Source organism: Schistocerca piceifrons, chromosome 1, assembly GCF_021461385.2.
Source record: "Schistocerca piceifrons isolate TAMUIC-IGC-003096 chromosome 1, iqSchPice1.1, whole genome shotgun sequence".
NCBI classification, from domain to species: domain Eukaryota; kingdom Metazoa; phylum Arthropoda; class Insecta; order Orthoptera; family Acrididae; genus Schistocerca; species Schistocerca piceifrons.
In genome coordinates this window covers 232,110,239-232,131,998 of record NC_060138.1, presented here as the reverse complement: position 1 = coordinate 232,131,998, position 21,760 = coordinate 232,110,239, and the positions used below count along the sequence as shown (strand labels likewise).

The following is a 21,760-nucleotide window of genomic DNA, read 5'->3' as shown; positions in this document are numbered from 1 at the left end:
TTTTATATGAAGTGATACACAATGAGTGGCCTCAACAACAAGACAGTGTGATGGGGGAAAATGGACAACAGGAGAGTGATGTGATTGATAACAAAGCTGTAGGGGTTAAGTTTTTAAATCAACAGAAAGACTTAATTTGGACTGATACTGTATATGGTACTGGTTATTAATCAGACATGAGTGTAACTTTGAATGATGGGGACAAAAGTCCTTTTGTAGATGGAATGACAAAATCATTATCTACATTGTGTTGTGAGCAAAATGGACGAAAACAGTACTGAAGTGGATGAAATCGTTAAGGATAAGGGGGAGGAATCTAACAGCGAAAGTCAGTAAGGGCAAAAGTTTATGGCAGATGGAAAATTGGAAGCGAGGTTAAGGCAAATTATGAGTAGTATGAGTACAAAAGAAGACATTAGCAGATTGTAAAATAGCATGAAAGAAGACATGACTGGGTTAAAGGATGAACTGAAAAAGACATTAAAAAGGAAATTAAAGTAGTCAGCTCTAATCTTACAGAATTAAATAAGAAGGCCGAGGTGGTAGTCAAAGATTGTGATGAAAAGATAAAGAATTTAGTACATAATACTAATAAGAAATTAACATTAATGAGTAGTAAATGTGCAGAAGAAGAGAAAGAAGCTTTGTGATGATTATAGTAGGAAGGTGAAGGCTTCTGAGAAACAGTGTAAAGATGAAGTCAAAGCAGCCACGAAACTTTGTGCTGAAAATAGGATTAAACTTGAGAACCAAATCGACCAGATTAAAAATGACTTAGAAACTGAGGTAGATACCAAGTGTGCAGTAATGGCAGAGGAGAAACCGGTAAAAGTAAATGAAAATGTAGATTCAAAATTGGCTAAAATAGAGAAAAAGGTGAAAGAGGTACAAAATCTAAAGCTTAGAGAAAGTGACACTGGGTCTGATTCTGACAGCAGTTGTAATGATGCTAGCAATGATGAATCCAGTAGTGATGAGGACGAGGTATTTGAATTTATAATTTATAATGATGACAATGTGTTAAGTAAAGAAAGAATAGAGGAGGATAATGTTTGGCCTAATAAAGAGTTAAGAGTCTGAGAGTGGTAATGAGGAAGAGTACTATGCTATCTGTCATTTGACTGTCTGATAATTATTTTGGTAAGCAGGATGATAGTTTTTCCAGAGAAAGGATTAATGAGGATTTGTTGTATGAAGAAGATCAAATGGTAAGTAAGAAGGAAGTGTGGCACCCTGTAATAACAGCATGTGTTTATTCTGGTTTTATGAAATGAATGTTTTTGTTGTGCCGATCGCAACTCAGCATCTCCACTATATGGTGAGTAGCAATTTTCCTTCTCTAATATTGTCATGGTCAAAGAATTTCTGTCAGAAAGGTAAACAGAAAATGAAAGATGTCAGCATATGTGGAGGAGAAGGTGCAGATTATTTGAAAACTATAATTAACATCTGAAGCAATCAGCTCATGTGTGTAATCAGTATAATTTGGTGCAGCAGCAGAGGCAATATGCAATAAGAACCATCTCGAATACTTGGTCTTAATATTAATTGTAGTAAATGTAAGTGTTTGTGTACAGTGCAATCAGTATATGGAGATAACTATCTGTGTCATGGTACAGCCTCTTCTAGAATTAAGGAAATGAAACGTTACACATAGTTGCCTGGAGTAATGTGCGCAGAAAGAATAAGCAAGACTTGTATTATACAGCCCTTCAGGCTAGAATCTCAAGCAATTTGATGGAATACAGTGAAATAACAGTTTTCTTTATGCGACAATTTTGTCTGATCAGTAATGAGAGTTAACTTTTGCCTCAGCATAAGGATCTGTTACTGTGGTGTGTTTTTCAGTAGAATCAATTTTGCTCTAGATAAGAAGAGCAGGTGTTTATTTATCAGATAATGAAGCAAATAATGAAATAATAAAATTAATAAAGTTAGGGTCTTAATGGTTAGGGAGCCTGTCTTCGCAGTAGGGATATTTTTTTGAGAATACTCTCCACTAGCTAACGAGGTAAGAAATGTAAGTAAAATAATGGAGCTGACAGGCAAGATTGGGTAATGAAAAAGATAACTGTATACAAACAAAAGTGGTGTAACTATACTGATGACCTATTTTTGAACTAGGCAACATTGGGTACTGTGTGTATTGTGCAATTCGTGACACTGCGTCTGGGAATGAGAGCTTAATAAAAAGACCAATATTTTAGTGAGATACAAGTCCAATAATGTTTCATCACTGGATCTATAAGTTATCTGAAAACTTCTATTTGTATGGTAATACTTGGACAATGAACAGTAATTTTTGATAACTGTGGTGCTAGAGTGATGTGAATATTCTTACAGGTCAACTATTTGGTAACATTCTGTGATTTTGTGAGGATTTAAGTTTCTGGTTGAATGTGAGCTGAGTGGAGAAGTAGGACAATGATTTGATACAACTTTCATCCCCTTAATTTTGATTTGAGTAGTTATTAAGTTATGTGATGATGACTCTATTCTTTTTTCATAATATAATAATTAGTAAATCTATGCTACAGCACACCTTGAGTTTTTGCTAGAGATAAGGTACATATTTTGGACATTAAGGTCATATGAATCCATAAATGGTGTAAATTTCAAACCAGGACTTGATATTTTAGTGATTTTGCAAGTGGAGAAGAAACAAAAATCTTTCAAGTTTAATCAGTTTCAGACAGAGTCATGACCTAGTGCAACATTTTATAGTGTAATGTGCACTTGATACCTTTCGTACTATAGTCAATTTTAGTGCTAATTATTGTGATGTTATGAGGACTATGTAATGTATTTATTTATGATGTAATGATCATTATTTGCCATTAGCATGAAACATTTTTTTCTTATACTTAGTTAGAAATAAAAGTGAGTGTATTACAGTAGGGTATTTTTTCTGCTTTTTTATGTACTGTGGCGGAGGAGAACCACTCCAAGGGAACTGACAGCAGTGCATTTTCTTACTAACTGCCACTTTTTTTTTTAAGAAAGACAGGACTTGTATAAAGCGAAATATATATTAGAATGTAATCTTTGTTTACCCTAAAAGGGCATCACCTATGATGAAGATGGCCAATTTTTATTAAAAACGTAACTTGTGGGTATTTTGTGTCATTGTACAATACACTATACGTAAATATTTTGCATGGCCAGTTCATATAAGTAGGAATTTGGAAAACATGTGTAATGCAGTTTTCGATAAGATTTCTATGTTATATTTTTTTGTGTGTAGATTGTTAAATCCACTTTTTGCGGTCACTTGTGGTCATTGAATTACCTAGTCAGTTACTTGCAATATTTATCTGGTCAATCCAATGAGGGAGTAATGTGACGAAGCAAGCTGGAATCTTTTTACTTCTCCTCTTGTTTTGCTATCTGCCTCCTTATATTCATTTTTTCAGTTTTTGCCTAATTACCATTAACATAGGAAAGCTGACTGAAAATTAATGCCGCCACCTTCGTAACTCTTCAACAGTTGGCAGCATTGGTCTGTGGCAGCTACTGGCTTGTACCATAGCCTCTTCTCTATAGCTCCAATTGGCGGGAAGCCTTAGCATTGAATGGTAGCATTGTTACGGTGTAAAGTATGGAAACCGGCACAGACGGTCAGTCAATACAATTTAAGCAATGTGCAGTCACTGAATTCTTGACAGCAGAAGCTGTCACCCCAAAGGAGATTCATCAGAGAATGAAAGCAGTTTATAGTGATTGTGTTGATGTGAGTGCTGTGTGTCGTTGGGTGAGTAGGTTTAAAGATGTTGAGGTGGGCACATCTGATCCGCGTGACTAACAAGGAGTTGGGCATCCTGTGACAGCAACCACAGAGTTTCACAAGCAAAATGTTGACAGACTGATTCAGGACAATCGTCGTATCACTCAGAGAGAAATTCGAAGCACAATCGGCATTTCACAAGAACGTGTGGGTCACATTATTGCTTTGCTTGGCAAACCACACACTTCATGTGCCACCATGGCAGAACTTCAAAGACTGAATCTCACCATCATACAGCATCCTCCATACAGTCCAGATTTAGTACTGTCTGACTTCCATCTCTTCTCGATAATGAAAGACGATCTGCAGGGATATGATTATGCTTCTGATGAAGATGTTGAGAGAACTGTAAGACTGTGGTTGCAGAAACACAGTGTCAACTTCTTACGTGGCGGCTTCAGAAAACTTGTTCATTATTGGCAGAAATGCATTTAATTGGCTGGTCATTATGTGGAAAAGTGAATATTGCTAATTAAAGATCCCATGCTAAGGATTATTTCTGCGTTTGATTTATTAAAATATTTACCCATCCAAACCCAATTAATGAAGATGGATGCATTACTTTTCATTCAACATTCGTACATGAGTATAATCTGCATTTCCATAAAAGAGAAAGGCTGACCCTCAGTTTTAAAGAATATAGAAGACCTTTTGTTCCCTGAAGCACAACAGAAATTTTACCTTGTTCAATGTTTCTTGATAGTCGACACTTCAAGCATTGAACCTGGATTCTCTAATCAGAGCACTGAACATCACATTCAGAGCACTGAATGTCATGTCCCAACCATTTGCCGTTGCCAAGCTGCCACAACAATTGTTCAATTCAATTTGCTTCAATTCTTCATCTGGCTTTCTTTCTTGATGTGTTTGAATCCCGAATTCTTTTATTTCGTATTCAATCACATGTGATTGCCAACAACACACACACACACACACACACACACACACACACACACACACACACACACACACACGATTCGTATGTTTTCAACACAACACAACATATACAGCTATATACAGTTATTATAATCAAAAAGATCAGCATACATTAGATAAATTTCACATACATTGCATGGAGCCGAATTTTTTAAGGATGCAACCCACTGTTGTGAATGGTTCACTAGTGTCATAAACATAACAATCTTATACATTGTAATGGTGCAGCGAAGTAGTCAGAGTATAAACCTGATGTGTGGGGTGTAGGTTCGAAGCTCATCAAAGGCTGCAATTTTTAAATCTAATCAAAAGACTGATTATTATTTTTATTCAATTAATTGGTTTAAATGTAATTTTTTTATTTCCAACACTTTGTCGCACATCATCATACTAACTTTTCTCTTTGCTCTTATTTTTCTTCCTATGATTCTTTTTTTGTTTGGAATCTGCCTGTACCACCTATAACCTGCTTCCAAGTGCCAACCAGGACCACTCATATTGGTAACACGGCAGCTCATGTGGTCAGTGTGAGGATAGTTTCAGCTAATCAATTATAGCGAGAAATTACAGTTTGCTTTTCGGGCTGAAACTAAATTTTTTCTGTCTTGAGTTTGCCCACAGATGTTAGCTTTAATTGTCATTTCAAAGCTATTGTGATTTTAATTCTGTCTCAGATTGTTCACCACCATTTTCTTGGATGCAATGCACAATATGAGACTGTGGTTAAGTTAGGGCACAAGTTAAAATCAAGGGCTATAAAACACATCATCTGCTGCACTTCAGTCATTAGTCACTTAAAATCAAGTGTCGCAAAACATCTTGCACTTCTACCACACAGCGTGGTGGCTGCTTTCAACATTGCTCCACTTTATACATTAACAGGATTTTGAAGTGATCCGTTGTCTTTGTGTGTTGCCAGTAACCAAGTGGTAGCTGACAGCTGATATGACAACATTGTAGCAGAAAGTGACAGATGTCAACTATCAAGTAATTTTAATTGGACTATACTTCCATTCATTACCCATTAAGACTTCTAGAATCTCTTACTTGCTAGTATGATTCCATGAGAATCTTATGAATGGTTGCTTCTTTCACACAGGTGAATTTCCTTCTCGGACAAAAGTAAATTGTGCAAATAAAGGATAGTATTCTGATGGTAGTGGTTGTTATACTGACCATAATGCTATCCCGTCTACGTTACTCTTGATATTTCCGTACATGCTGTAACATTTGATCTATCAAAATTTGCCTTTTCTCTGATCAATTCTTCTGTTGTTTGTAGAAAAGTGTAGGGTGGGGTGGGGGTGCAGAGTGCAGGGTGAAATGCACAGGGCATATTCCAGTGATTTGAGATGGAGATCCTGATGGAGGGAAGTAAGAGGCATTCCACCCGGCAATCCCACCCAAGGGCTGCTATCAGGAGGGACACACCCCTCATTTGCAAAGAGGAGGGGTGCATAGGATGGTCAGGGAATCGTCGAATGGCAATTACATAAGAAATCAGGAGTTGGCTCCATCGTATTCGTAGGAGGGGAATCCCTGCATCTGCAACGAGACTGTCAACAGGACTGGTGCAAAAGGCACCAATAGCCAGACGCACCCCATAATGATAAACAGGGTCAAATAGTTTCAGAGTGGAAGGAGTCACTGAAGCATAGACCTGACAACCATAATCTAGTCTGAGCAAAACCAGAGTGTGGTAAATATGGAGAAGAGCAGCACGGTCTGCATCCCCAGACGTGTGGGCCAGGAGGCAGACCGCATTAAGCTTCTACATGCTGGTACTCTTCAGGCGGCAAATATTGGGCTGTCATGTCAGCTTTTCATTAAACAGAAGGTCCAAGAAATGGGACTGTGCAATAACATCCAACAATGGTTGCCTAAATAAAGTTCTGGATTGGGGTCTGCTGTAGGTCAACAGCAAAAATGCAAAACCCAGGTTTTGGAGGTAGAAAACTGGAAGCCATGGAAAAGGGCCCAGGGGATCATCAGATCGTGCCTTAGAGCTAGAATTCAGCAGATGCTACTGAGTGGGAGCTGCACCACGTGCAAAAATTGTCAACATACAGTTCTGGGGTAATCAGAGGCCCCCAACAGAGGTTACAAGCCCATTGATGGAAATGAGGAAGAGTACGACAATACAGCACCCTGTGAGATACTGTTCTCCTAGATCCAAGGTGTGATAAGTGAAGTGCTAACTCCAACTCTGACGAGCCAGTAGGACAAAAACTCGTGGACAAAAATCTGATTGGGGCCATGAAAGCCCCAATGATGGACAGTAACTAAAATGTGGCAGCACACCCACTTTGTATGCCTTACATAGGTCAAACAAAGACTGTGACAAGGTGTCAGCGGTTAGTAAGCCTGGCAGATTGCTGTTTCCAGTCTGAGTAAATGGTCAGTTGTACATCATCCTTTCCAGAAGCCACAATGATAAAGGGACAACAGGCCCCAAGATCTGAGTACCCAACATAATCAGAAGCTAAAAATCCTCTCGAGCAGTTTACAAAGTACATTGGTCAGGCTAATCAGTCAGTAGCTGTCAAGAGACATTGGGGTCTTCCCGGGCTTAATGACAGGGAATAAATACGCTGTCTCGACACTGGAAAGGGAAGGCACCTGTAAGCCAACTGCGGCTGAAGACCCTGAATCAATGTTGCCTCTGGGGAATGTCCAAGTGTTGGATCATCTGGCTGTGGATGGAATCTGGGGCTGGGGCTATGTCATTTGAAGAGGTAAGGGCTTGCAAGAATTCCCACTCAGTGAACAGCATATTATAGGCTTCAGCTTTGTAGGGGTTGAAATAGAGAGGGGTTTCCTTCAACTTGTCATTTCTGCCAGAGAAAGGTAGCGAGATAAAAAGAGGATGCTGATGCCATCACGAAGCGTGTTGCAGGGGGATCTGCGAGGACTAACGGATCAGTACACATAGCACCCTGTAGGGTAAGATCTTGGACAGCTGATTGTTGCTGGCAGCCCAGAAGGCTACAGAGCTTGGACAAAACCTGCGATGAAGAGACACACGTCCCCAAGGAGGAAACATAGTGCTCCCAGCATTCCCTTTTACGCAAATTAATAAGGTAGCAAGCCTTAGCACGGAGACCCTTAAAAGTAAGAAGACTGGTCTGTGAATAGTGTCATTTAAATCACTGCAGTGCCCGTCGACGGTCCTTGGTTCACCATGCTACCAGTCGACGATGAGGAGAACCTGTGGATACGGGGATAGCAGTGCGATTGGCATGCAGAATAGTGTCAGAGACATCTTGCATGACCACATCAATTTAATCGGAGAGAGAGGTGTCAAAGTACACAGCAGACCTATGTAAAGGCCAACTGCCTCTAGGGAATGACCAATGTGGGGGCCTGTCTGCCTGGCGATGACGGGGGAATAATAGAATCACCAGTAAGTGGTCACTGTCACAGAGATCAGCATGGGGTGACCAATGTAGTGAATCCATGAGAGCAAGGGAGGAAATCATGAAGTCAATAGCGGAAAAGGTGCCATGAGCGGCGCTGAAGTGTATAGGGGAGCTGTCATTGAGGAAACAAAAATCAAAGTCTGTTTTTTGAGTCATCTGTCTTCCAACTGGTTTGGTGCAGCCCACCACAAATTCCTCTCCTGTGACAACCTCCTCATCTTAAGAGTAGCATTCGCACCTACGTCCTCAATTATTTGCTGCATACATTCCAATCTCTGTCTTCTTCCACAGTTTTTGCCATTGACAGCTCCCTCTAGTACCACGGAAGTCGTTCCCTGATGTCTTAATAGATGTTGTATCATCCTACCCCTTCTCCTCTTCAGTGTTTTCCACATATTCCTTTCCTCTCCGATTCTGCACAGAGCCTTCTCATTCCTTACCTTATCAGTCCAACTAATTTTCAAAATTCTTCTGTAGCACCACATCTCAAATGCTTCAATTCTCTTCTGTTCCAGTTTTCCCACAGTACATGTTTCACTGCGATACAATGCTGTGCTCCAAACATCCATTCTCACAAATTTCTTCCTCAAATTAAGGCCTATTTTTGGCACTAGTATTCTCTTGGCCAGGAATGCCCTTTTTGTCAGTGCTAGACTGCTTTTGACGTCGTCCTTGCTCCATCCATCATTGGTCATTTTGCTGCCTAGGTAGTAGAATTCCTTAACTTCACCTGTTCCATAACCATCAATCCTGATGTCAAGTTTCTCGCTGTTCTCATTACTTTAGACTTTTTTCGATTTACTCTCAATCCATATTCTGTACTCATTAGACTGTTCATTCCATTCAGGTCATGTAATTCTTCTTCACTTTCACTCAGGACAGCAATGTCATCAACAAATCATATCATTGATATCATTTCACCTTGAATTTTAATTCCACTCCTGAACCTTTCTTTTATATCCAGCACTGCTTCTTTGATGTACAGATTGAACAGTATGGTGGAAAGACTACATCCCTGTCCTACATCCTTTATGATGCAAGTACTTGGTTCTTGGTCAGCCACTCTTACTATTCCTTCTTGGCTCTTGTACATATTGTATGTTACCTATCTCTCCCTATAGCTTATCCCTATTTTTTTCAGAATTTTGAACATCTTGCACCATTTTACTCTGTCAAACACTTTTGCCAGGTCAAAAGATCCTATGAATGTGTCTTAATTTTTCTTTAGTCTTGCTTTCATTATCAACCACAATGTCAGAATTGCCTCTCTGGTGTCTTTACCATTCCTAAAGCCAAACTGATCGTCGTCTAACAATTCCTCTTTTTTCCCCCCCATTCTTCTGTAAATTGTTCTTGTCAGCAATTTGGATTCATGAGATGTTAAACAGATTGTGCAATAGTTCTCAGACTTGTCAGCTCCTTTAGTCTTCAAAAGAGTGTGGTATTTTTCTGCAAGTCCAATGGTATGTCGCCAGACTTATACATTCTACACACCAACATGAATAGTCATTTTATTGCCACTTCCTCCAATGATTTTATAGATATTCTGATGGAATGTCGTCTATCCCTTCTGGCTTATTTGATCTTAAGTCATCCAAAGTCCTCTTAAATTCTTATTCTAATACTGGATCCCCTATCTTTTCTAAATTGACTCCTGTTTCTTTTTCCATTGCATCAGACAAATCTTCCACCTCTTAGAGGCCTTCAGTGTACTTTCATTCCAGCTACCCGCTCTCTCTCTCTCTTCTGCATTTAATAGTGGAATTCCCATTGCACTCTTAATGTTACCACCCGTGCTTTTAATTTCACCTATATGCTGAGCCAATCCTTCAGAAAAACATTTCTTATTCAATTCCTCCATGTTTCTCATGCAGCCCGCTTGCCTTAGCTTCCCTGCACTTCCTATTTATTTCATTCCTCAGCACTTTGTATTTCTGTTTTCCTGAATTTCCTTCTTTGCTTGATCTACTGAAGTATTTCTTCTATTACCCATGGTTTCTCCACAGTTACCTTCTTGGTACGTATGTTTTTCTTTCAAACTTCTGTTTGTTGTTTCTTATTGCTGGATCTATAGCTTTAGACAACTTCAAGAGTCTCTCATCATTTCTTACTACTTCTGTATCCCACTTCTTTGCCTATTGATTCTTCCTGGCTAACCTCTTAAACTTCAGCCTACTCTTCATCACTATTACATCGTGATCTGAGTCTATATCTACCCTTGGGTATGCCTTACAATCCAGTACCCGATTTCGGATTATCCGTCTGACCATGATGTAATTAACTGAAATCTTCCCGTATCACCTGGCCTTTTCTATCCATCGAAAAGGCACTTCCCCACAGGAGATGCCAAGCATTTAAGTCCCCGAGGAGGAAATATGGGGGCGGGAGTTGCTGGAGTGAGATAGGCAGTTCAATATAACGAAGTGACCTACCCAGAGGGAGGTAGATATTGCAAATGGTGATTGCTGTGGTCATTTGCATTCATCCCGCTATTGCTTCCAGTCACTAATGACATTGAAGCGAAACTAAGTGCAGACCTTTCCAGATGCTATCACAGGGCCGGCACGGTTCCAACAGAATGTCCGATAATCACAAAACATTGACGAGTGGTCATAACACATTTCTTGAAGAGCAAGATAGAATGCAGTAAAAGACGAAACAACGTGTTGCATTTCTGGTAGGTGACGGTAATATTCAAGTGCAATTCGACTGGATTATCACGTGGTGACATTACACATTAGACATACAGAAGCCGAGGGCAGGTCATGTCACCAGGTCAGTGGTCATCACCAACGAGGATGGGGTGACATCCACAAAAACACTAGGGCTGATTCGGAGTGAGAAGGAGGGGGCGGACTTGCAGTGTTTTTTCTTCTCCCTAAGAGGGAAGGAGGTGGTGTTATCAGTTGGATAATAGGTAGCGACGATGTCCGGGTTGGACCGAGAGCGAGTGGCTTTGGGGCCCTCTGAGCGCTGATTCCTCACCCAAACCGGGGTAGCAGGATTCCTCTCTTGAGAACATCATCATGGAGGGGAGTTACGAGAGGGAGCCCCACCCTTAACAAGAGCCAGAGAAGAGGATTTCTTCTCTGGCCGAGGAGGAGGAGGAGGAGGAGGAGGAGGGGTGGATCCTTGAGGGGGTGGGACGGGAGCTGCCAGGCGGGGAGGAAAGCGAAGGGGGTGGGACAGCAGGGGAAGGAGAGACATAACTGAGGCAAAGGTAGATGAGAGATTCACACAGTGAAGTCAGTCAAACTTCTTCCGGGCCTCAAAGTAGCTACGACAGTCAAGGTTCTTTATTACCTGGATTCTTTTTTCTTTGTATATACTGGACACTCCAGTATGAGCATATTATAGACCAAAGCAGTTTACACATTTAAACGGTGGGGTGCAAGGGCTCCCCACAAGAAGAGTGCAGCCACAGTTACTACAGATGGGAATGGCATCACATCGCGAAGACATGTCGCCAAACTTGAGGCACTGGAAGCAATGTATGGGAAGTGGAATGTATGGTGTGACATGGCATCTGTGTACCATCACCTTAACTTCCTGGGGAAGGGTATCTCCCTCAAAGGGCAGGATGAAAGTGCTGGTGTCTACATCATTGTCCTTAAGGTCTCTCTGGACACGCCAGACAAAATTAATGACACACTGTTCCAGATTAGCCGTAAGTTCATCATCGGACTCAAGGAGAAAGTCCCTATGGCAACTTACACCTTGTTTCATACTGAGAGACTTGTTAGAAGTGATATTCACTGGGACGTCTCCTAAACAGTCGCAGGCACAAAGGAAGGTTGACTGGCTGGCAGAAGTTGTATTTATAAGGAGGCAGCCAGATCTCAACTTGCTCAAGGACTCAACTTCACCGAAATTTTCCTCAATGTGTTCCACAAACAAAAAAAGTTCTGGTGGTGGCAGAAGTTTCGCCATCAGCCATGGTACAGACTAGGAACCGCAGTAAGGGTTTCGCCCCAAGCCAGCAGGCTTGGCCCCCACTCCCAGGCGGCAGCCAAGGGGGAAATTTGGGGAAGGCAGAAATGGGAACGGAGACAGAAAAACTAATACCAGGAAGAGATGTGGCCAAGGATGAGCAGCCAGAGAGTTTAACACTTTTCACATGACAAATGTCTGCCCTGGTACCACCCACTCCAATCAGGCATTTGCCTCGCAGGCGCCATCCACTCACAGCAACTGCTGCCTGGCATGATGGTTGTTGCTGGGAGCTTCGATGCCCCAAAAAAATAGGCAACCAGTGCCAGGCTTTCATAACACAGGTACCAGCAGCGTGATGCCCGACATGTTAGGAGGTTCAGACAGATGGGTACAAAGCTGCCTCACCACATGCACTGGCTACCGAGCTAGTGACTTAGCGAGGAAGCAAAAGGGCTATGGCAGGGAGGGAGGGGTAAAGGGAGAGGAAGAGAAGGTGGGAGATCAATATACACCAAAGACACTAGGGAGGGAATTCTTCCCCATCTGGCTCACACTAAACAAAATCAGGAGAATAGCCGGGCGAACATAAATAGGAACACCAAGAAAGGGAAACGAATACGGACAGGGAGGGAGAAGGAAGGGGAAAGCTAAAGAGCTGTGGGCCACCTGGCGGTCCAATGACACTCCGAGCAACAGTCTGCACTCTGCTGCTGAGTGAAAATTTCATTCTAGGAACATCCCCCAGTCTCTGGCTTAGCCATGTCTCTGCAATATCCTTTCTTGCAGGAGTGATAGTTCTGCAAGTTTCGCAGGAGAGCTTCTATGAAGTTTGGAAGGTAGGAGATAAGGTACTGACGAAAGTAAGGCTGTGAGAATGGGTCATGAGTCATGAATCGTGCTTGGGTAGCTCGTTGGTAGAGCACTTGCCCATGAAAGGCAAAGGTCCCAAGTTTGAGTCTTGGTCTGGCACATAGTTTTAATTTGTCAGGAAGTTTCATAACAGCGCACACTCCGCTGCAGAGTGAAAATTTCATTCCAGACACTGATGTTAAATATATGTTCTGCTTCAGGCGATCAAACTTTCTTTTTATCTCAATTTGGAAGAGGCCATTGGTAAGGGGGGAATCACGCTCCAATGGGATAGGTTACACCAATAAGAGACTTGAACATGTGCTATTTGGGAAGGATCAGTAGTCATTTTGTAGTGTATCATAGTATCTGAATGTACCAGTTACTTAATATATCAAAGTACACAAAAACAAACTTGTGGATAAGTGTTTCTCGGTTTTACTGGGAATTCAAGAAAAATCATTAACATATTAATACAGTTTCCATGCATTGTGAAAACCCTTACCAGAAATATTTCTCCTGTTTCCTTTATAATTGGATGAATTATGATTGCAGGACATGACAGAACAAGCTGTAGACTTGCGATAAGGAGATCTCCTGTATATTGCTGAAGTCGTTTCACTGAATCCCACAAAAAATTAACCACATTCCAGTAACACACTTCTCTGGTCTTGTCCACAATTAAGGATTCCTAGAGGAGGGCAAATATTAATACAGCACAATAAATGTTATTAGTTGAGTTAATATTACATACAAACAATACTATGGAAACTAAATTGGATACTTTTCTATGATTAATTATTACTTAATTGTTTTAGTTAATTGTTTTTTAAAATTACTTAATTATTCTATAATACTTTTTAGTTATGAATATAATAGAGGGAAACATTCCACGTGGGAAAAATATATCAAAAAACAAAGATGATGGGACTTACCAAACGAAAGCGCTGGCAGGTCGATAGACACACAAACAAACACAAACATACACACGAAATTCAAGCTTTCGCAACAAACGGTTGCTTCGTCAGGAAAGAGGGAAGGAGAGGGAAAGACGAAAGGATGTGGGTTTTAAGGGAGAGGGTAAGGAGTCATTCCAATCCCGGGAGCGGAAAGACTTACCTTAGGGGGAAAAAAGGACACGTATACACTCGCGTGCGCGCGCGCACACACACACACACACACACACACACACACACACACACACACACACATATATATCCATCCGCACATACACAGACACAAACAGACATTTGTAAAGGCAAAGAGTTTGGGCAGAGATGTCAGTCGAGGCGGAAGTACAGAGGCAAGGATGTTGTTGAAAGACAGGTGAGGTATGAGCGGCGGCAAATTAAAATTAGAAATTAGCTGAGATTGAGGCCTGGCGGATAGTGAGAAGAGAGGATATGCTGAAGGGCAAGTTCCCATCTCCGGAGTTCTGACAGGTTGGTGTTAGCGGGAAGTATCCAGATAACCCGGACGGTGTAACACTGTGCCAAGATGTGCTGGCCGTGCACCAAGGCATGTTTAGCCACGGGGTGATCCCCATTACCAACAAACACTGTCTGCCTGTGTCCATTCATGCGAATGGACAGTTTGTTGCTGGTCATTCCCACATAGAAGGCTTCCAGTGGAGGCAGGTCAGTTGGTAAATCACGTGGGTGCTTTCACACGTGGCTCTGCCTTCGATCGTGTACGCCTTCCGGGTTACAGGACTGGAGTAGGTGGTGGTGGTGGTGGGAGGGTGCATGGGACAGGTTTTACACCGGGGGTGGTTACAAGGGTACGAGCCAGAGGGTAGGGAAGGTGGTTTGGGGATTTCATAGGGATGAACTAAGAGGTTACGAAGGTTAGGTGGACGGCGGAAAGACACTCTTGGTGGAGTGGGGAGGATTTCATGAAGGATGGATCTCATTTCATTGAAGCCTTCTATGTGGGAATGACCAGCAACAAACTGTCCATTTGCATGAATGGACACAGGCAGACAGTGTTTGTTGGTAATGAGGATCACCCTGTGGCTAAACATGCCTTGGTGCACGGCCAGCACATCTTGGCACAGTGTTACACCGTCCGGGTTATCTGGATTCTTCCCACTAACACCAACCTGTCAGAACTCCGGAGATGGGAACTTGCCCTTCAGCATATCCTCCCTTCTCGCTATCCGCCAGGCCTCAATCTCCGCTAATTTATAATTTCAATTTGCCGCCGCTCATACCTCACCTGTCTTTCAACAACATCTTTGCCTCTGTACTTCCGCCTCGACTGACATCTCAGCCCAAACTCTTTGCCTTTACAAATGTCTGTCTGTGTCTGTGTATGTGCGGATAGGTATGTGCGCGCGCGCGATTGCATACCTGTCCTTTTTTCCCCCTAAGGTAAGTCTTTCCGCTCCCGGGATTGGAATGACTCCTTACCCTCTCCCTTAAAACCCACATCCTTTCGTCTTTTCCTCTCCTTCCCTCTTTCCTGATGAAGCAACCGTTTGTTGCGAAAGCTTGAATTTTGTGTGTATGTTTGTGTTTGTTTGTGTGTCTATCGACCTGCCAGCGCTTTTGTTTGGTCTCATCATCTTTGTTTTTAGATATATATTTTTTAGTTAATTATACTACCAAGTTTCTGTTACCTTTGATATGCAAAACTAGTTCTTTTATATTTGTCAATCACAGTGTAAATGCACAGTTATAACCCAACACAGCAGCAGTGGTATTTAGAAAGTAAAGATACATGTGTAATAAAAATTGTAGGAAAGATATTCCTATACAGTTAAATGCCTTTTGCAGCATGTCATCAATCTGTACCACCCACTGCTTCTTAGTATTATTTAAGTGTACACTCATTTTCTACCTATGGAAATATTTTCTAGGAAGCAAATTCACACAGTATGAGCACATGTTTCAAATTACAAATACTTCTTTAGAATTATAATTGAAAAAGGAACCGGGTTCATCGTAAAGAGCTGAGGAAAACTTTGGGATTTTATCCATGTCATGTGAATACATTTACTTATCAGTTATGCACAGATACACTATTAACCACAAAATGAAGAGACACATAGGACATCTATATAAATGAAGGACCAGACTCCTGAGTCTTCGAGGGTTTTACATGTCAAGTAACATGAAATAATTACTAAATTAATATCAATTCAAGTTTTTATATATGATGGGCCTTAAATTCGTAGAAGTCAGAAGAGTTTATGCAGGTATTGTCCAGCCAAATGGAGATGAAAATCGGACAAGATGCAGTTTATCACCTACTCCACGGTCTTTCCAACGCAGTTAATGAAGGCATTACTTCAATGATTACTATGAGATGTATGATCTTACCATGGTTTTGTGAAGAATTTAGTGTTACATACTTTCAAGAGAAATGGTAGTCTTCTACCTCCAAAATGTAGCTGTATAGGATAAGTACGTTCATTAGCAGGAGGGAAGGAAGGAAGAGTCGAGTTTAACACCATGCCGACAACGATGTCGTTAAAGCCAGAGCAAAAGCTTGGACTGAGGGATGAGGAAGGAAACTGGCTTTACTGTTTCAAAGAAACAATTCTGACAGTTGTCCTAAGTGATTTAGGGAAATCAGTAGGACCTAAATCTGGATGGCCGGGCAGGAATTTGAACCACTGTCATCCTGAATGAAAGTCCAGTGTGCTACCCACTAGTCTCCTCTCCACTTTTGTACTCAATTATGTAAAAGTTATAATTCATTAAGACAGTGGTGTGAAGGTCTTTTAAATACTCTACTGAAGGCACAAGCAACGTGGTGTTCCCTATACAGAGTATCTTCATTCTTTCATACAAATTTTTAAATCACTTACGTTGTCCTGAAATATGTGAAGCCTCCTTATCTTCTTGCCAAGACTGGAAGTGTACTGAAGGTTTGTAGAGGTTGATTTCTTCGCAGATTTCATTTTCTATTGCTTCTGTTGACGGGTTTTCTTCCAACTCGTCTGACGGCATTAGTGAAAACAGGTTTCAGACCAAGCATTTTCTTTTATTTCTGTGTAATTGTTCATTGTATTATCTTCAGTTGCAACATTGGTATTGCTGAATGTCTTTGCAGCTAGCTGGCTGGCTAGTTTTTGTCTTTTTCTTTTTTTGCTAGTTTTAGATGTGTTGTCACTGGTGGTTTTTAGGTGCTGTCAGTGCTTACTGTAACTAATCTGGTGTCTACTGGAATAGAAGTAATGCTTCTTGTTTTTGTACATTGTCAGTAACATGTATTTTGCTTGTGTTATTGTATGTGCCTGTGTCGGCATCAACTTAAAACAAAGGGTTCTCTTACAACTGGCACAAAAGAATTAGGTTGGGCATCTTTAATACAATGATTATCTCCTTTGCATCATTACAATAAGTTGTTTGGCAACATATTTCCTGAACCTTCTTCCCATCCAAGAATATAGAATAGAGTGGCTCCATGCTGTGTGACTGTTGGAGTAATTAAAGCAGACCTGTGGAGATGCCCCATGGAAAACTAAGTGAATCAAACATTACTGTACCAGTAGTAGTTTCCTTGAGCTCAATATTAACTTCTTTATGAATCTCATCACTTCCAGAACTCCATCACACCCATTATGATTGCAATGCAATGTTCATTATGTCAGAGCATGAAACAACACCTTTACTGACATGAAGTGTGGTGTATCATTCAAGAGTTATTGAGTATTCACTTAACTTTTGACACTTGCACTGTCATTCTGCTTGTTTGTGTTGAGTTTCTATAAGAAGGGTCATTTAATTCTGATTTGGCAGATTTTAAACTTCAAGTGACTGGTTCTTATAGTTTCTGGTCATAATTAAACTTTCCCTATTTAAGTATGTGGCACAACTTGACAAAAAGAAGGGACCGGTTAGTAGGACATGTTCTGAGGCATCAAGGGACCACAAATTTAGCATTGGAGGGCAGCGTGGAGGGTAAAAATCGTAGAGAGAGACCAAGAGATGAATACACTAAGCAAATTCAGAAGGATGTGGGTTGCAGTAAGTACTGGGAGATGATGAAGCTTGCACAGGATAGGGTGACATGGAGAGCTGCATCAAACCAGTCTCAGGACTGAAGACCACAACAACAACAACAACAACAACAACAACAACATTTAACACGTTATAACACAGAAACTAATTACCGTAGAAGCACCAAACTTAGTAGCATTAGGGTCTAAAATATGGGGTGCATGATTTACATGTGTGACAGCACCACCATCCAGTTCCAACTATGGCCACTAGGTGCCGTGATCAGTCATCGTGATTCATAGTCTCACACACCTGACCACTTGTTGACATGTCAACATGAACTTGGACAAAAGGAGCAGGGTGTTATGGGCAATGCTCTACTGTCAAAACAGCAGTAATGCTGCGGCTGCACTTAGAGAATACTGTTGGCCGGAAGGATAACGGAAGGGTCCTCTTTCTCCACTTGCTGTGCAGAGCATGAGGAAGGAGTTTGAATCAACTGGAGAACTGGACTTCACTCCAGAAAGAGGCCAACGACTGGTTGCACCACAGTTGGTTCATAAAATCGCTGTTGCTACGGCAGACAACGCTGTGCACAACTCCCAGTCATTAGGCAGTAATGGTACTGGTATGTAATGGTATGATGTACCGTTGCAGCAAATTAAAAGTGCTTCAACTGAATTGATTCTGCATTATCTCTCTTCCCCATCTCCTGGATATTAATGCTACTAAGTTTGGTCCTTGTATGGTAATTAGTTTCCATATTATAATGTGTTAAATAGGGAAAGTATAATTGTAACCACCCAGTGTACACAGGCCGGTCAAAGATGTCACTTGGCAGATCGTGTGTAGCTGGCTATACTTTGCTTGTAAGGTTTCAATAGCTGCCACTTTATATGTCCACAACTCCAAAGTATGTTTGTAAATGTAAGCTACAATCGATGTTTGTACAAAAGTACAACAAAGTACATTTTTCTAACAATGGAGAGAACAACAATGGAGGCAAAGCATTTGACAGTATATGAAACCGGGAAATAAAAAACATCCAAAGTTAATACAATGAAGATGAAATGTCGTTCCAAATTGTTACCGTAACAGCTGCAAATAAAATGTCGCGTAATAATGTAAACATAAGGATACCAAAGAAAATGCTATCCACACTCAAAGAATGAAATAAAGCAAAACATGCATAGCCTACTCGGTTGCAGACAGAAAGGACTAATTCTGTATACATTTACACTCACTAATTTTCAATGTCAATGGCACGATTCCATCCAGTTCTCCTTCACTATCATTGGAATTGGCACCATACTGTTATCATTATCATCATCATCATCATCATCATCATCATCATCATCATGTGAAATCATTAATTGTTCATCCTCATTTATAGTTCCATCTATACTCGTGCTTCCCTATGAGTTTAGCAACATGGTCTACTTTCTTCCTCCATGAGGTGGTGTCTCCAGTACCAAGACCTTCATGTAGCAGTCTATCCACAGTCTTGTAAAAGTCTTCTTGTTATTTCTAAAGTATACCTTGATATCATTCCAAACCAGTTCAATTGGATTAAAATGGCAGTGATAAGGTGGAAGCCTAATTACCTTGTGACCCTGTGATCTTGCAATTTCATCTACAACATATTTAGGTGTCACAGGTTTATTTTGTTTTAGTTTCTTTACAGGCACTAGTGGTAGGAGTTTTGTCTAAAATTACAGAACAGTAAAGTGTCGGAACACTAAACTGGAGCAACAAATTTTTAAACCACTGCAGAAGCCATGGGCAGTCCATATCCTAAAGATAATCACAGATTTTTCGCGATCAAAAAACGAAGTCCTTCACACACAAAACTGTTTGAAGAACCTGCATGGACCACAATTAATCGGGATTCTCTTCCTGTTGGCTGGTGACTGCTGCTATTCGGAGTATCATCTATCCAGCCTTTATCAACTGATTATCCTTTCCTATAATTTCGTATCAGAAAATGCCATGAGCTGCAACAAAGTGAGCTTTATTGGACAACAGCTTTTGTCCATCTAACTTTTTAAAATGGAAGCCCCATATTTTTAATACCATTTAAGTGAATTTCCTCCCCCTGTGAGAAGTCCACATTCTTTTAAAGAAATTACAAACTTCGCTATTGTGGGGTATTCTTTTCTGGTATAATGTGTGTAAATGTGCCGACGAATTTCATGTATTTAGAAAGAATCAACTTCTTTAACTGGACAATGCTGCTTTCTTTTCTTTCCAGGAATAATTAAAAATACATTTTTTTCCACAGGGCTTTCTTCCACACCATTAACTTCAGTATCTTGCAAGTAATGAAGTAGCATCCCTTTCCTTATAAATGTACTTTGGCCAAGTCCTACAGTTTTTGAAGTACGCTCTACAACTTTATCATCAGGAATCAACACATGCCAATGTACAGAAAAAAATTCTTTTTATTGCTCGTAAAACTCAGGTGTCCTCCGTTGCAATTCCAAAGCCTGAATATTTAATGGCACTACAGGGCGCAATGGATTGTCACTTGGCGAACGCAGTCATTTGATGACATTATTTAATAAACAGAAACTGTAGTCCAGGTGATAACACAAAAGCAGGTGGTCACGCACTAACATACAATGTTTACATGGAACCTGGCGACATGGTAGCATCGACGCCAGAACCAGCTTTTGTCGAGGTGCTATAATTGGTTCAGAAGACTGAGCACATTGGATTCCTCACTTGTTTGTCAGTTACACTGCCAACTTTACAGCACTTGGGGGTGACCATGGAGTGACATATCAGTGGCCCAGGTATAGAAGGGTGGCACCTTCTAAAACATTATTCCATCCCTATTTGCAATAATGAATACATTTTAGTTATAATAAACCCAATTACTACTGAAACTTTCCCCTTCAGTTGTCAGCACCTCTGTATGTCTGTCCTGTCAAGCTCTCTCAGGTTGCTGGGATATCCAGGAAGTCAAGCCAACTCCCCTCCTCGTATCAGATGGTAAATCCACCCAACCCGCGATTCTGGGCAATTTTCCCAAACTTGACCCTTTTTCCTAAATCTCATCAGTCCTTTTCCTTCGCCCTTCTTCCTTCCTCTTCTGCCCTTCTGCCAGGAGGAGGAGCCACTGGCTTCGCAAGCTAGCAAATTTTAACACTTTTTATGTGTGTTTTCTTTAGCCACTGCTTGGTGAGTAGATTTTTTATTCAATTACTTATATTTTTAAGAACTGATTATTTTCATTGATATAATAATAATAATAATAATAATAATAATAATAGAGACACATGTTTTACACAATTTTGAAGCTAATGCCACAATTCAATTAAAAAGAAACAAATATGTCTGTCAATACTTGCCAAAAAACCACATACCAAGAAATGCTATTATCTAAGATCTCTTACCATAAAATCTCATGCACAACATCAAACAAAGAACAATTTCACATTTATCTGTCATTTTACCCTCTCTTCCTCAAAATATTCTGTATTCTCAAGGACAATCCTTTTTATATGTTTTTCTATCTTTTAAAGCCATCAAAGCTTTAGCTATGGCCTTGTATACTTGCTTGTTGGAGCAATGACAGGAAGTCATTTGAGTAACTGATGATGGTGATGGTGGTGGTGGTGGTGGTGGTGGTGGTGATGATCACAGTGATTAAAGTGGACAGTACAACAACTTAGAGAAGATTCACAACTTAAAACATAAAATTCTGAAAATGAGACTAAGCTTCTTTTCTACTATTCTGATCACTGCAACAGCAATTCTGTTCCATGATTATTAGCTGTAGCTTTCACTTACTTGTTAACAAGTGTGTCATCTTTTAGGCCAACTCACAATTTTAATTGCTTTCACAATCTCCACTGCCACAATCATCAAACTAAAAGGAACACTAA

At 40.7% G+C, this 21,760-nt stretch overlaps 1 protein-coding gene across 1 annotated transcript in view; it reads right to left on the bottom strand.

Annotated features, from left to right (window-relative positions):
* LOC124803212 (DNA-dependent protein kinase catalytic subunit-like) overlaps positions 1-21,760 on the bottom strand; it is a 561,762-nt gene that overhangs the window by 418,028 nt on the left and 121,974 nt on the right. The window contains exon 12 of the mRNA XM_047264427.1: positions 13,427-13,612. Coding sequence (XP_047120383.1) covers positions 13,427-13,612 — 186 coding nt within the window. The remainder of the gene's footprint in view (positions 1-13,426; positions 13,613-21,760) is intronic.